This window comes from Aquarana catesbeiana, linkage group LG04 (genome assembly GCF_042186555.1).
Source record: "Aquarana catesbeiana isolate 2022-GZ linkage group LG04, ASM4218655v1, whole genome shotgun sequence".
Taxonomy (NCBI): Eukaryota; Metazoa; Chordata; class Amphibia; order Anura; family Ranidae; genus Aquarana; species Aquarana catesbeiana.
In genome coordinates, this window is record NC_133327.1 from 493,093,863 (window position 1) to 493,107,268 (window position 13,406).

The following is a 13,406-nucleotide window of genomic DNA, read 5'->3' on the forward strand; positions in this document are numbered from 1 at the left end:
TTTGAATTGTTTACCAGCTTCTGTGATGTTTGAGACTCCAATGGTGTGATGTCTTTGCTTCTTCCTCAAGCCCACAATGAAGGTGTTTTCCTCTCTCAAAGCTGGAGACTCTAGTCATTAGTTTATGGAGAATCTGTAAATCGAACCTTATAGCATTTGGGTAAGTAATGGCTGTTATTTGTTTTGTTTTTTGTTTTTTTTGTTTTTTTTTTGGTTTTAGCACTGGAAATAAGGTTAGGCATAGCTTATGACTAGAGCCTATATAATATAGCACATGATTTATTTTGCTGCCTGAAACTTTGCAAAACCAAGATGAAGACATTGCAAACCAAGATAAAGTTTTAGATAGTTGCCATTTAATTTGGTGAAACACATTCTGACAAGAATTTTTTTGAGCAGTCACTATATCAATTTGTCATGGTCGGAAAGTTATATAAAACTAAAGGGACAGTAAGCTCCAAAGAGCACCATTTAGGATCAATCTGGAGCACCTTTTTAAACTTCTGCTACTTGTAAATAGATGTGGCTTTTCTCAAATATAATTTGACTCCTGGTCATAATTTTGTTAACAAATATAAGAAGGCCTAAAATTAAATTGAATAAATCGAATTGGTGAATTGTATCAGTACAAATGCTTTTATAACCTGTAGGTTTGTATTCCCACACAGGTTTTGGTGGCTGCCTGGATATCATTGTAGATGGTGTAGCCCTGATGAAGGAAACCGGCATAGGGCCTAGTTACAACCCAATTCACCATAACTTCATTGAGACAGAGACACAGCTGGCTGAGAGTTTTGCCTATTTCTTTCCTCCCGGTGCAGCTTCAGAGTAAGTGTTTCATTTAAAACAACACCAGAAATAAGCTTCACTTTAAAGTGGATTTCAAACTGTTAACATTTGTTTTTTGTTTTTAATGAATATTTTTTTTTTTTAAATCTTATTAATAGCACTCACGTTTCTCTGATGAATCACCACTCGATTGCTGATTTAATAGAGGACGATATGTTATAGTGCTCGTTCTTGGCAATTTCCATCTTGCTTGTGGGCATGTGAAGCCCACAAGCACTATCTTCCGGGATCAGGTGCAGAATAGCGACCAGCATGCACCGCCCGTTCTCGCTCATGTGCAGTATGTACGTTGCGCAGCGCCGTACACTTCTGATGTTGCCATCACAACGGTGTCGTCGTTGGAAGTCAGTCGGCGCTGGCCACTGACTCCTGGGAAATGATGACAAGCATCTCCCAGGAGCACTAGCGAGCACGGGCGCCGAGGGAAACGACGTCAGGCACCAGGGAGAGGAAGAGGCAGATTGCAAGGCAACCCTTAGCAACAGACATGAAAAAGTGAGTACAAAAAAATATTTTTTTCCAAATGTTGTTTCTTAGGTTTAATGCTGCTGAATAATGCAAAGTTAATTTTATGGGTGGAACTCCGCTGTAACTATGCAAAGCCATCCTTAAAATATTCTTCTACATATTTTTGGTAAAAAAAATCGCAATAAGCGTATATTGATTGGTTTGCGCAAAAGTTATAGCGTCTATAAAATACGGGATAGATTTATGGCATTTTTTTAAAAAAAATTTATTTATTTTTTTTTTACTAATAATAGCGATTTTTTTTCGTGACTTGCACATTATGGCGGACACATCGGACACTTTTGACACATTTTTGGGACCATTCACATTTATACAGCGATCAATGCTATAAAATTGCGTTGACTACTGTGTAAATGTGACAGGCAGTGAAGGGGTTAACCACTAGGGGGACACAATGTGTTTCCTAGGGAATGCTTCTAACTGTAGGGGGCAGGGATGTACAAGGGGGGAGACCGATCAGTGTTCCGCTGTTCTGGGAACACAGATCGCTCTCCTCTGAGCTGACAGGACGTGGATCTGTGTGTTTACACACACAGATCCACGGTCCGGCCTGGTTAACGGGCAATCGCGGGTGCCCGGCGGACATCGCGGCCGCCGGGCACACGCACCGGGCCCCGAGCAACGCGGCGCGCGTGCGCCCCCTAGGCGGCCGGGAACCCAAGGCCGTCATATGACGTCCACCCAGGATGGGAGATCCCATCTGTGGACATCATTTGACTATAGGCGGGTAGGGAAGTGGTTAAAGTGCTAAAAAAAAAATTAAATATGGTTGCCCTGCAAGCTAATGTCATAATGTGCTAGTATGCATCACATACTAGCACATTATGGAAGACTTACCTTAAAACGTAGCCCTCTAGTGGTGTGATGTCACTTCCATCTTCACCCAGTCTTCCTTCCGAGTTCGCAGGCTCTAGCCATTTGAATGCCTAATCCGCAATAACGTCACCCCCGCATATGCGCACGGGAGTCACGGCAGCGGCACAGAGCTCTGAAGGGACAGCATGTGTAAATGCTGTCTCTTTAGGGCGCATGTGTCGGTGACACCACCGGCTGCAGAAATTGAGAATATACCTGTAGGTACAAGTGACCATGCAGTGTTTACTAACACTTTTTAAATCTGACTGATTTAAGTACATTTTTTAAAATAAAAACTGTAAGATTTTTATCATTGTGACTAATGACTGGCACCTCAAAGGCCTTGTATGTGGTTTCACAGTTTAAGCACTTGCAAATAGGGGTTGCAAACAGATACAATAAAGTAATCAGAATGAATTAGCATGACAATTGTGAACCACTATAACTGGTTTCTGAATTGCTTTGCATTATTGCACAATATAAATCTATGGCACACAAATATCCAGCACAGGTTCTCATTCCTATTGAGGATAGCGCCTTAGTCAGAGTTTCATTTTGTCACTGGGAGTGTCACCCCTTACAAACATCTGCCTGTGGTCCTGTTTCCACCAGCCCTTTGCAGTCCTGCAATATTACCTTACCTTCCCTCCTACAATGTCAGCCAGCCCCCCTCCCCAGTATCGCCCAACCCCCTTCCTGCAGTGTCAGCCAACTCCCTCCCCCCTCCCCCCATTATCACCTAGCAGCTTCCTGCTCCCTCAGACAGCCCCCAACTAAACTGTCAGCCAATCTCTCCTCCTGCACAACACCTGTAGCCCCCTTCTCTAAGGCCCCTTTCACACTGGGGTGGTTTGCAGGCGTTATTGCGCTAAAAATACCGCCTGCAAACCGCCCCAAAACAGCCTCCGCTGTCTGTTCAGTGTGAAAGCCCGAGGGCTTTCACACTGAAGCGGTGCGCTGGCAGGAGAAGAAAAAATCTCCTGCCAGCCGCATCTTTGGAGCGGTGTATTCACTGTATTCAATGGGACAGCGCGGCTATAGCCGCGCTATACGAGTGGATTTAACCCTTTTTCGGCCGCCAGCGGGGGGTTAAAACCGCACCGCTAGCGGCCGAATACCGCGGTAAAACAGCGCTAAAAATAGCGCTGTTTTACCGCCGACGCCCCCTACCGCCCCAGTGTGAAAGGGGCCTTAGTATCCACAGAGCATGTACTCCCTTTTCATTCATAACTCTCCCTTTTGGCAAGCTGCCCTCCACACCAGCGACCACCTTTCTCTCAGCAGCCCTTGTTCTTGCACCATTCTCTCAGCTTCTACTGTGCCTGCAGCCCCTTTTATTCAGCATCCACACTTCCAATCTTAGGGTTACAACATTCTCTGTATTTGTATATATAGAGAAGCAGGGTTGTCTCCCCAGGATGATTGCTCCTAATTTGAACTGCCATCTCCCCCACTCCTAATCTCTTTAACAGGTATTCTGTAGTTCAGAGGTAACCTGGGAGAGTTAATAAGACCACTTGGGATTTCAGAGCAGCAGTAGCACAATGTTGTCAGCTCACTACAGGAAGTTGCAAGATCATGATATTTCTGGCAGGATCAATCAGTATTTTTTGCACTTGTCAAACAGCTATAAAGGTTAGCTATAAACATGGTAAAAAGAAAGGAGCAAACAATTGTATATTAAAGAAAACCAGTAATGAGAGAAACTTTTTTAGGCTGACATTGCTGACTTCTTTCTGAAAATGTTAGAGCGAAGTGGGAAGGTCAGCAACTCAGAAAGTGCTAAAGCCAGAGGATCAGACGACCAGAAAAACTATAAAAATTCATAAAAAAGATTAGCAATGGTAGACTTCAAATTAGGTTTCTGAGCACTTAAAATACTCTCTTTGGGTAGCCAAATTGTGGCCCTTCCTAACATATAATAAAGCTTGAATTTATTTGATTCTTTAAGTTCATTTGATAGCGTCTTGTGCTGCTGTCAATCAAATCCTGTAAGAAGGCTCTGAGCTGTTCTGTGCGTGTCTATAAACACACACAAGATTGCCCTCATAGCAAGTGGCTGGCTATGAGGGTACTCTGAAAGGAGGAGGAGCCGAGTGCACTGGCGGGGACCCCAGAAGAAGATGTGTGGGCCACTCTACAAAATCCTTGCACGGAGCAAGTAAGTATAACATCTTTATTATTTTAAGAAGAATCAACCTATACAACTTTTTTTTTCTCGGTAATGATTGTTTTCTGACTGACTGTATCAATAAAATTTGCATTAACAACAGTTTTATCAAACATTGTTTCATACGTTTGTATAGCCTTCATTTACTAATCTTGAGTTACATTTTATATAAATTATAATGGTGCTGTTAAATGTTGCATATCTTCAAAGGTAGCTAAGCTGGAAGCAAGTAAAACCTGTAACAGTGCGGGGAAATTTATTTTGAACTTATTATTCATTGTAACAGGAGGTATGTGTCCAACGAAACGTTGTTTAGAAAGCTTGTAGATGCCTCTAAAAGACTTCCGGAAATGCGCTGGGCTCTGGGTGGAAATGCTCCAGTCATGGCAAACCGCTTGGCTGCTGAAGGTTGTGATGTTCTACTAGGGGGTCGCCTAAGTCAAGAAGAAGCTAGTGTGTTATCTGATCACATCAAAGGTGAGTTGTGATTCCTTGTTAATCTGTTCTACATAAATAACATGACAAAAAGAACCATACAGGTGTGGTTTCTCTTGTTTTAAAATGTGTGTATTGGTTGCATGTTGTTGTATCGCTTTTTTTTACTACATATTTACTATTTTTATTTAAGAACATTGGTAACTAATAAATACACTCTGCTAAGGTTCTTTATTATCGGTTGAGAAATGGACACAAATGTAAAAAGAAATAGAAAAATGCTTTAGCCTAGGTCCACACTTATGCGATGCGGGAACCAGCACGATTACAGCATCACTTCCGTAGGCAGTTCACACTGCCTTTTGCAAACCGCTGCGGGTGTCAATACATTAATGACACCCCCAGATTGGTTCACAGATCGCAGTGCAAACTGTGAACTCGCATAGGTGAGAACACCCATGCGATCCAATTTCAGTGCGGGGAAAAAAAAAGTCCCTGCACTTTTTTTTCCTGCGAATTGGCTGAACTCGCATCTCACAGACATCGCATGTGATCAGCACCTGCAGTGCGGGTGTGAATAACATGCAATGTCTAAGATTGCGCTAGTGTGAACTTAGGCTAAAAGTCTTTTTTTAAAACTATGGTCTTCTCTAAAAACTGTGTTTCTTTGTGTGTACACAGCGAGTGCATACAGAAACAAATACTGTGACAGCTGGAGCCAGTAGAGGCTTGTTTATCTATGTACCTTATGTAATCATTTAATAGCTGTCATGTGATCACATGACCAGGAACCATGCTGCTTGGTTCCCAATTGTTAGTTTAGACCAGAGCTGCCAGAGACAGTGTGAAAATGGAAATCTGGCCTGAGTCAGTGTGAATGACTATGCAACTTAAAGCGGGGTTCCACCCAAATTTTGAGCAATATCTGTATGTATTCTCTTCCTTGCCTAGATGCTGACATGCCGTTTAAAAAAATTTAAATCCTCGTAATTACCTTTTATTTTTCTATTCTTCTTTGTACTTCCTGGTTCTCCTCCCGTGGGAGTAGGCGTGTTTCTAGCCTCTCTCAGACTCCTGGGAGCTAGTCTCAGGCTTCCCAGGATGCCACTGAGCATGTGCGGGAATGAGCGGTGAATGCTGGGAGCACAGCATTCACCACATCCAGGAAATAAATGCTTGTGGGCTTCAAATGCCCACAATGAAGATGGAAACCGCCTGCAGTGAATAATATAAGTTATTCTTTCCGACGAAATCTGACACAGGCGGACATATTACACACAATATGTGAGTATGTAATGCTGAGAAGAAAAGTTTGTGAATGAACTAAAAAAAAAAAAAAAACGATAGATAGGTGGACCCCCGCTTTAAAGCTGAAAATCAGGCAGGGAAAAAAAAGCCAATAAATGCAGTTATGTCTTTAATAAAATGGAACCCCATGCAAACTACTAAATACAGAGTTCAAAGACATGTTTACTTAGCTGTAATAACTGTGATTCCAAAGTTTTATTTAAAAAAAGAATAAATATATTTTAAATGTATTGTGCAGAAAGGGGTGTTTTTTTTTTTTTTTTTTGTTTTGTTTTTTTGAGTGAACGTGGTAAAAAAAACAGGCCAGTTCATTCCCTGTCAAAGTGTATCTCTAGGCAACACAAGTTCACCAGATTCAGAACACTGCAAGCCATTTACAACTTGCAGAACAGCTTGTTGCTCACCGAGCAGATGCCCGGAGATGGCAGTAGTGAGGTGGGTGGAGGCAGCCGAGTACAGGATCCGGAAGGCTACTCTTAAATTATAAGTTCACATTTTGTAATATGTTACACCCATATTCAGGGTGTAACATGTTATTGTAGCATGTATGAGTATGAAGAAAGTGTCTGATACAATTCACATATAGCTATACTGTAGTGCAGTGATTAAAAGAATACTGCCAAAAACACCACCATCTTAAAGTGGAGGGCCACCCTAAAATAAAAAATAGCATGAAAAATCGTAAAAAAAAAAAAAAAAAAAAAAACATTTGAAAAAAATAAAATTTTTTAAACTTACCTGAACACTTGTTGCTAGGGAGTCTTCCTAATCTGCCTCTTCCTATTCCGTGGTGTGTCCTGCTCCTCGGTGAGCAGCCCCGTTGCCTTCTGGGAACTGTGTGGGTTCCCAAAAAACACGGGCCATTCACAGAGCGCGGCGCCGCTCGCCTGTGCGCAGTAGGAAACTGGCAGTGAAGCCGCAAGGCTCTACTGCCTGTTTCCCTTAGGATGGCGGTGCCGGGACCCGAGAGCCAAGGGACGGGTCGGCCTCAGGCGGCCGACATCGCGGGCACCCAGGACAGGTAAGTACTTATTTAAAGTCAGCAGCTACAGTGTTTGTAGCTGCTGACTTTTAAAAAAAAAATTTTCCTGGCCGGAATCCCGCTTTAGGGATAACATGGAGAATAGAGGTATAAAGTTCTTAAATTAATAATGGGCATTAATAATAGGACAAGTAATCCCACTTCCTATGAAAGATAGGTATCTTATCCTAAATGGTGTGATGAATCCTCTCAATAAATCTAAATGACTCCATGCAGTCTAATGCCCCGTACACACGATCGGATTTTCCGACAACAAAACCGTGGATTTTTTTTCCCGAAGGATGTTGGCTCAAACTTGTCTTGCATGCACACGGTCACAAATGTTGGCCCAAAATTCCGACCGTGAGAACGCGGTTACGTACAACACGTACGATGAGCCGAGAAAAAGGAAGTTCAATAGCTAGTGCGGCTCCTTCTGCTTGATTCAGAGCATGCGTGAACTTTTTTGTGACGGACTTGTGTACACGTGATCTGACTTTCCGACAACAAGTTTTATTGTCGGAAAATTTGAGAACCTGCTCTCAAACATTTGCATGCAGAAATTCCGACAGCAAATGTTCAATGGAGCATACACATGGTCGGACTTTCCGACAACATGCTCACCTTGAATATTTCCCGTTGGAAAATCTTATGCCGTGTACACGGCATAAGACCTGTGACCAGGGTGTAGAGTTAGTTCACCAATGATGGGTTATAACCCATTGAATGCCACTATACAGGTTGCGCAACAGTTTTGCAGAGGGGGACAGGTACATCTGGGATGGGGGCAAACAGCCACATTGGCATAGTCAACTGAAATGAAAAAACAGCTATGTAGGTGGTGTTGGTGGCCTCATGTTGCCACAATGGATGTAGTACATAGTACTTTTTTTTTTTTTCTTTTTTCCAAGACTTTCAGGGCTGGCCTGAGGACCCGCATCCTTACTCGTCACACAGTTGGACAAACCGTGTACAAACATAAAAAGACAAAACGTGACAAACATAGGCATCAATCAAAATAAATAAAAGAAAGTGGGGAAGGGATAGTGAAGAGGAGAGTGAAAAAAGGTGGCCATTGTGTAAAATAATGACCAGGCCCTCCGGCCAGGAATAAAAAATTCCTCTGGTCCCAGCCAAAAGGCCCGGCCCAAGAGGCAGGTGCTAAAAAAGCGTGTTCTATGGTGCAGTGACCGTGGTGCCTCAAATCAAAGTGACTGCCACTCACAGTAATTCTTTGGCACCCCTGGACTGCCACTCCAGGGGCACATACTCCATAGGCTTTCAGGACCAACCCTGGCCCACGGCCTCGTACATAGTACTTTTCAACTCCAAAAAGAATGAATAAAAGTACCCCAATCCTGACAGACGTGAAAGCAAGTTGCACAAATGTTGGAAAAGTCATATTACATAGTTACATAGTAGGTGAGGTTGAAAAAAGACTCAAGTCCAACCTATGTATGTGATTATATGTCAGTATTACATTGTATATCCCTGTATTTTGTGGTCGTTCAGGTGCTTATCTAATAGTTTTTTTTAAACTATCGATGCTCCCTGCTGATACCACCGCCTGTGGAAGGGAATTCTGTATTCTTGACGCTCTTACAGTAAATAACCCTCTACGTAGTTTAAGGTTAAACCTCTTTTCTTCTAATTTTAATGAGTGGCCACGTGTCTTAAACTCCCACAAAAAAGTTTTATCCACCAGTATGGTATTTGTAAATTGAAATCATATCCCCTCTCAAGCGTCTCTTCTCCAAAGAGAATAAGTTCAGTGCTCGCAACCTTTCCTCATAACTAATATCCTCCAAACCCTTTATTAGCTTTGTTGCCCTTCTTTGTACTCCGCTCCATTTCCAGTACAACCTTCCTGAGGACTGGTGCCCAGAACTGGACAGCATAGTCTAGGTGCGGCTGGACCAGAGTCTTGTAAAGCGGGAGAATTATCGTTTTATCTCTGGAGTTGATCCCCTTTTTAATGCATGCCAATATTCTGTTTGCTTTATTAGCAGCAGCTTGGCATTGCATGCCATTGCTGAGCTTATCATCTACTAGGACTCCCAGGTCCTTTTCCATCCTAGATTCAATATTACAGGGCCTTGACAAAGTATGCATACTCTTTGAAATTTTCCACATTTTGTCATGTTACAATCAAAAATGTAAATGTATTTTATTGGGATTTTATGTGATAGACCATCACAAAGTGGCACATAATTGTGAAGTGGAAGGAAAATGATAAATGGTTTTCAAAATGTTTTACAAATAAATATGTGAAAAGTGTGGTGTGCATTTGTATTCAGCCCCCCTGAGTCAATACTGTGTAGAACCACCTTTCGCAGGAATTACAGCTGCAAGTCTTTTTGGCTATGTCTCTGCCAGCTTTGCATATCTAGAGAGTGACATTTTTACCCATTCTTCTTTACAAAATAGCTCAAGCTCTGTCAGATTGGATGAAGAGCATCTGTGAACAGCAATTTTCAAGTCTTGCCACAGATTCTCAATTGGATTTAGGTCTAGACTTTGGGCAATTCTAACACATGAATATGCTTTGATCTAAACCATTCCATTGTAGCTCTGGCTGTATGTTTAGGGTCATTGTCCTGCTGGAAGGTAAACCTCCGCCCCAGTCAAGTCTTTTGCAGACTCTAATAGGGCGTACACACGGTCGGACTTTTCGACCGGACTGATCCGATGGACGCTGACGGATCAAATCCGGCGGACAATCCGACCGTGTATGGTCTGCATCGGACTTCCGACAGACCGTTTTGGTCGGAAATCCGACGTACTTGAGATTTGAAGCCTGCTTCAAATCTTTACGTCGTAACTCCGCTGGACTCAGTTCCTGAAGGAAAGCCTGTTCGTCTGTATGCTGGTTCGATGGACCAGATACGGCGCAAGGGCAGGGTACTGCATCTCGCGCTCGCTGCAATAGGAAAAACAAATTTTCCTATTGCGGCGAGCGCGGGGCATACCAGGCCATTAGGTCTGGTATGGATCTTAAGGGGAACCCCCCTACGCCGAAAAAACGGCGTGGGGTCCCCCTCACGATTCATACCAGACCCCGATTCCAGCACGCAGCCCGGCCGGTCAGGAAGAGGGGTGGGGATGAGCGAGTGCCCCCCCCGAACCGTACCAAGCCACCTGCCGTCAACATGGGGGGGTGGGTGCTTTGGGGGAGGGGGGCGCCCTGCGGCCCCTGCCACCCCAAAGCACCTTGTCCCCATGTTGATGAGGACAAGGGCCTCTTCCCGACAACCCTGGCCGTTGGTTGTTGGGGTCTGCGGGCGGGGGGCTTATCGGAATCCGGGAGCCCCATTTAATAAGGGGGCCCCAGATCCCGGCCCCCCACCTTATGTGAATGAGTATGGGGTACATGGTACCCCTACCAATTCACCTGGGGGGGAAAAAAGTGTCAAAAAACACACTACACAGGTTTTTAAAGTAATTTATTAGACGGCTCCAGGGGTCTTCTTCCGACTCCGGGGGTCCCTCCAGCCTTTTCTCCCGGTGTTCCAGTTCTTCTGCCTCTCTTTTGCTAGCAGTGGCCCGGAATTCTGCCTTCTGCCTTCTTGCCTTCTTGTCTTCTTCCCTCTTCTCTTCTTCCGATGTTGACACGACACTCCCTCCGACTGCAATGCTCTCTGAGCGCTCTGCTAGGGCTTATATAGGCGGTGACCCCGCCCCCTTAAGACGTCACAGTCCCTGGGCATGCTGGGACTGTGACGTTTTAAGGGGGCGTGGTCACAGGGTGATGACCACGCCCCCTAAAACGTCACAGTCCCAGCATGCCCAGGGACTGTGACGTCTTAAGGGGGCATGGTCACCGCCTGTATACGCCCTAGCGGAGCGCTCAGAGCATTGCAGCTGGAGGGAGCGTCGTGTCAACATCTGAAGAAGACAAGAAGGCATAAGTCTGGGTCACTGCTAGCAAAAGAGCGGCAGAAGATACCGGAGGAGCGGCAGAAGAACTGGAACACCGGGAGAAGAGGCCGGAGGGACCCCCGAAGTCGGAAGAAGACCCCCAGAGCTGTCTAATAAATTACTTTAAAAACCTATGTAGTGTGTATTTTTTTATTGACACTTTTTTCCCCCCAGGTGAATTGGTAGGGGTACCATGTACCCCATACTCATTAACATAGGGTGGGGGGCCGGGATTTGGGGCCCCCTTATTAAAGGGGGCTCCCAGATTCTGATAAGCCCCCCGCCCGCAGACAGCGACAACCAAAGGCCAGGGTTGTCGGGAAGAGGCCCTTGTCCTCATCAACATGGGGACAAGGTGCTTTGGGGTGGCGGGGGCCGCAGGGCGCCACCCTCCCCCCCATGTTGAGGGCATGTGGCTTGGTACGGTTCGGGGGGGCACTCGCTCATCCCCACCCCTCTTCCTGACCGGCTGGGCTGCATGCTTGAATCAGGGTCTGGTATGAATCGTGAGGGGGGCCCCACGCCGTTTTTTCGCTGTAGGGGGGTTCCCCTTAAGATCCATACCAGACCTAATGGCCTGGCATGCTCTGCGACGGGGCTCGCAAGGTGTCAATCTCGCCGATAAAAGCGGCGAGATTGACTTCCTTTTCTAGTCCCGTCGCACCCGAGTCGCGTTCAAAATGAACGGTCTTGTCCGTGTGTGGGCAGGTCCATTCATTCTGAAAGTCCGCCGTAATTCCGGCGAAAGTCCGTCGGGAAGACCGGCAGACCTAGTCTGCCGGAAAGTCCGGTCGTGTGTAGGCAAGTCCGTCCGTTCAGAAAGTCCGTCGGAAATCCAGCGGGAAGAACGTCGGACCTGGTTTCCCAGAAAGTCCGGTCGTGTGTACGCTGCATAAGGCTACTTTCACACTGAGGTGTGCATGCGGGCGCTGGCGGTACAGCGGTGCTAAATATAGTGCCGCTTTACCGTCGTTTTAGCAGCGCTAGTGGGGCGGTTTTAACCCCCCGCTAGCAGCCGAAAAAGGGGTTTGCAGCGCTGTCCCATTGTTTTCAGTGGGAAGAGGCGCTTTAGGAGCGGTAAATACACCGCTCTTACAGCGCTCCAAAGATGCGGCTTGCAGGACTTTTTTGACCGCTCTGCAAGCGCACCGCTCCAGTGTGAAAGCCCTCGGGGCTTTCATACTGGAGTGCATTGAGCGGCTCTTTCAGGGCGCTTTGCAGTCGCTATTTTTAGCACTTTAGCGCCTGCAAAGCTCCTCAGTATGAAAGTAGCCTAACAGGTTTTCTTATAAGATTGTCCTGTATTTGGCTCCATCCATCTTCCCATCAACTCTGATCAGCTTCCCTGCCCCTGCTGAAGAAAAGCATCTCACAACATGATGCTGCCACCACCATGTTTCACGATGGGGATGGTGTGTTCAGGGTGATGTGTGGTGTTAGTTTTCCACCACACACAGCGTTTTGCTTTTAGGCCAAAAAGTTTAATTTTGGTCTCATTTGACCAGATCAGCTTCTTCCAGATGTTTGCTGCGTCCTCCACATGGCTTCTCGCAAACTGCATGCGGGACTTCTTATGGCTTTCTTTCAACAATGGTTTTTTTCTTGCCACTCTTCCATAAAGGCCAGATTTGTAGATTGCATGACTGATAGTTGTCCTGTGGACAGATCCTCCCACCTGAGCTGTGTATCTCTGCCACTCCTCCATGGTTACCATGGGCATTTTGACTGCTTCTCTGATTAATGCTCTCCTTGCCCGGCCTGTCAGTTTAGGTGGGCCGCCATGTCTTTGTAGGCTTTCAGCTGTGCCATACTCTTTATGCTTTCAGATGATAGATTGAACAGTTCTCCGTGAGATGCTCAAGGCCTGCTTTAAACTTCTCCACAACTTTATACCTGACCTGTCTGGTGTGTTTCTTGGCCTTCATGATGCTGTTTGTTCACTAAGGTTCGCTAACAAACCTCTGAGGGCTTCACAGAACAGCTGTATTTATACTGAGATTAAGTTACACAAAGGTGGACTCTATTTACTAATTAGGTGACTTCTGAAGGTAATTGGTTCCACTAGATTTTAGTTAGAGGTATCAGAGTAAGGGGGGCTGAATACAAATGCACACCACACTTTTCACATATTTATTTGGAAAAAAATTTTAAAACCATTTATCACTTTCCTTCCACTTCACAATTATGTGCCACTTTGTGGTGGTCTATCACATAAAATCCCAATAAAATACATTTATGTTTTTAGTTGTAACATGACAAAATGTGGAAAACTTCAAGGGGTATGAATACTTTTTCAAGGCACTGTATGTATTTTACCTACTT

The 13,406-nt window shown here is 45.1% G+C and overlaps 1 protein-coding gene across 1 annotated transcript in view; it reads left to right on the forward strand.

The window, feature by feature from the left end:
* The window catches only part of LOC141140468 (ADP-dependent glucokinase-like), a 63,689-nt gene that overhangs the window by 25,753 nt on the left and 24,530 nt on the right, over positions 1-13,406 (forward strand). The window contains exons 2-3 of the mRNA XM_073627688.1: positions 669-828; positions 4,689-4,879. Coding sequence (XP_073483789.1) covers positions 669-828; positions 4,689-4,879 — 351 coding nt within the window. The remainder of the gene's footprint in view (positions 1-668; positions 829-4,688; positions 4,880-13,406) is intronic.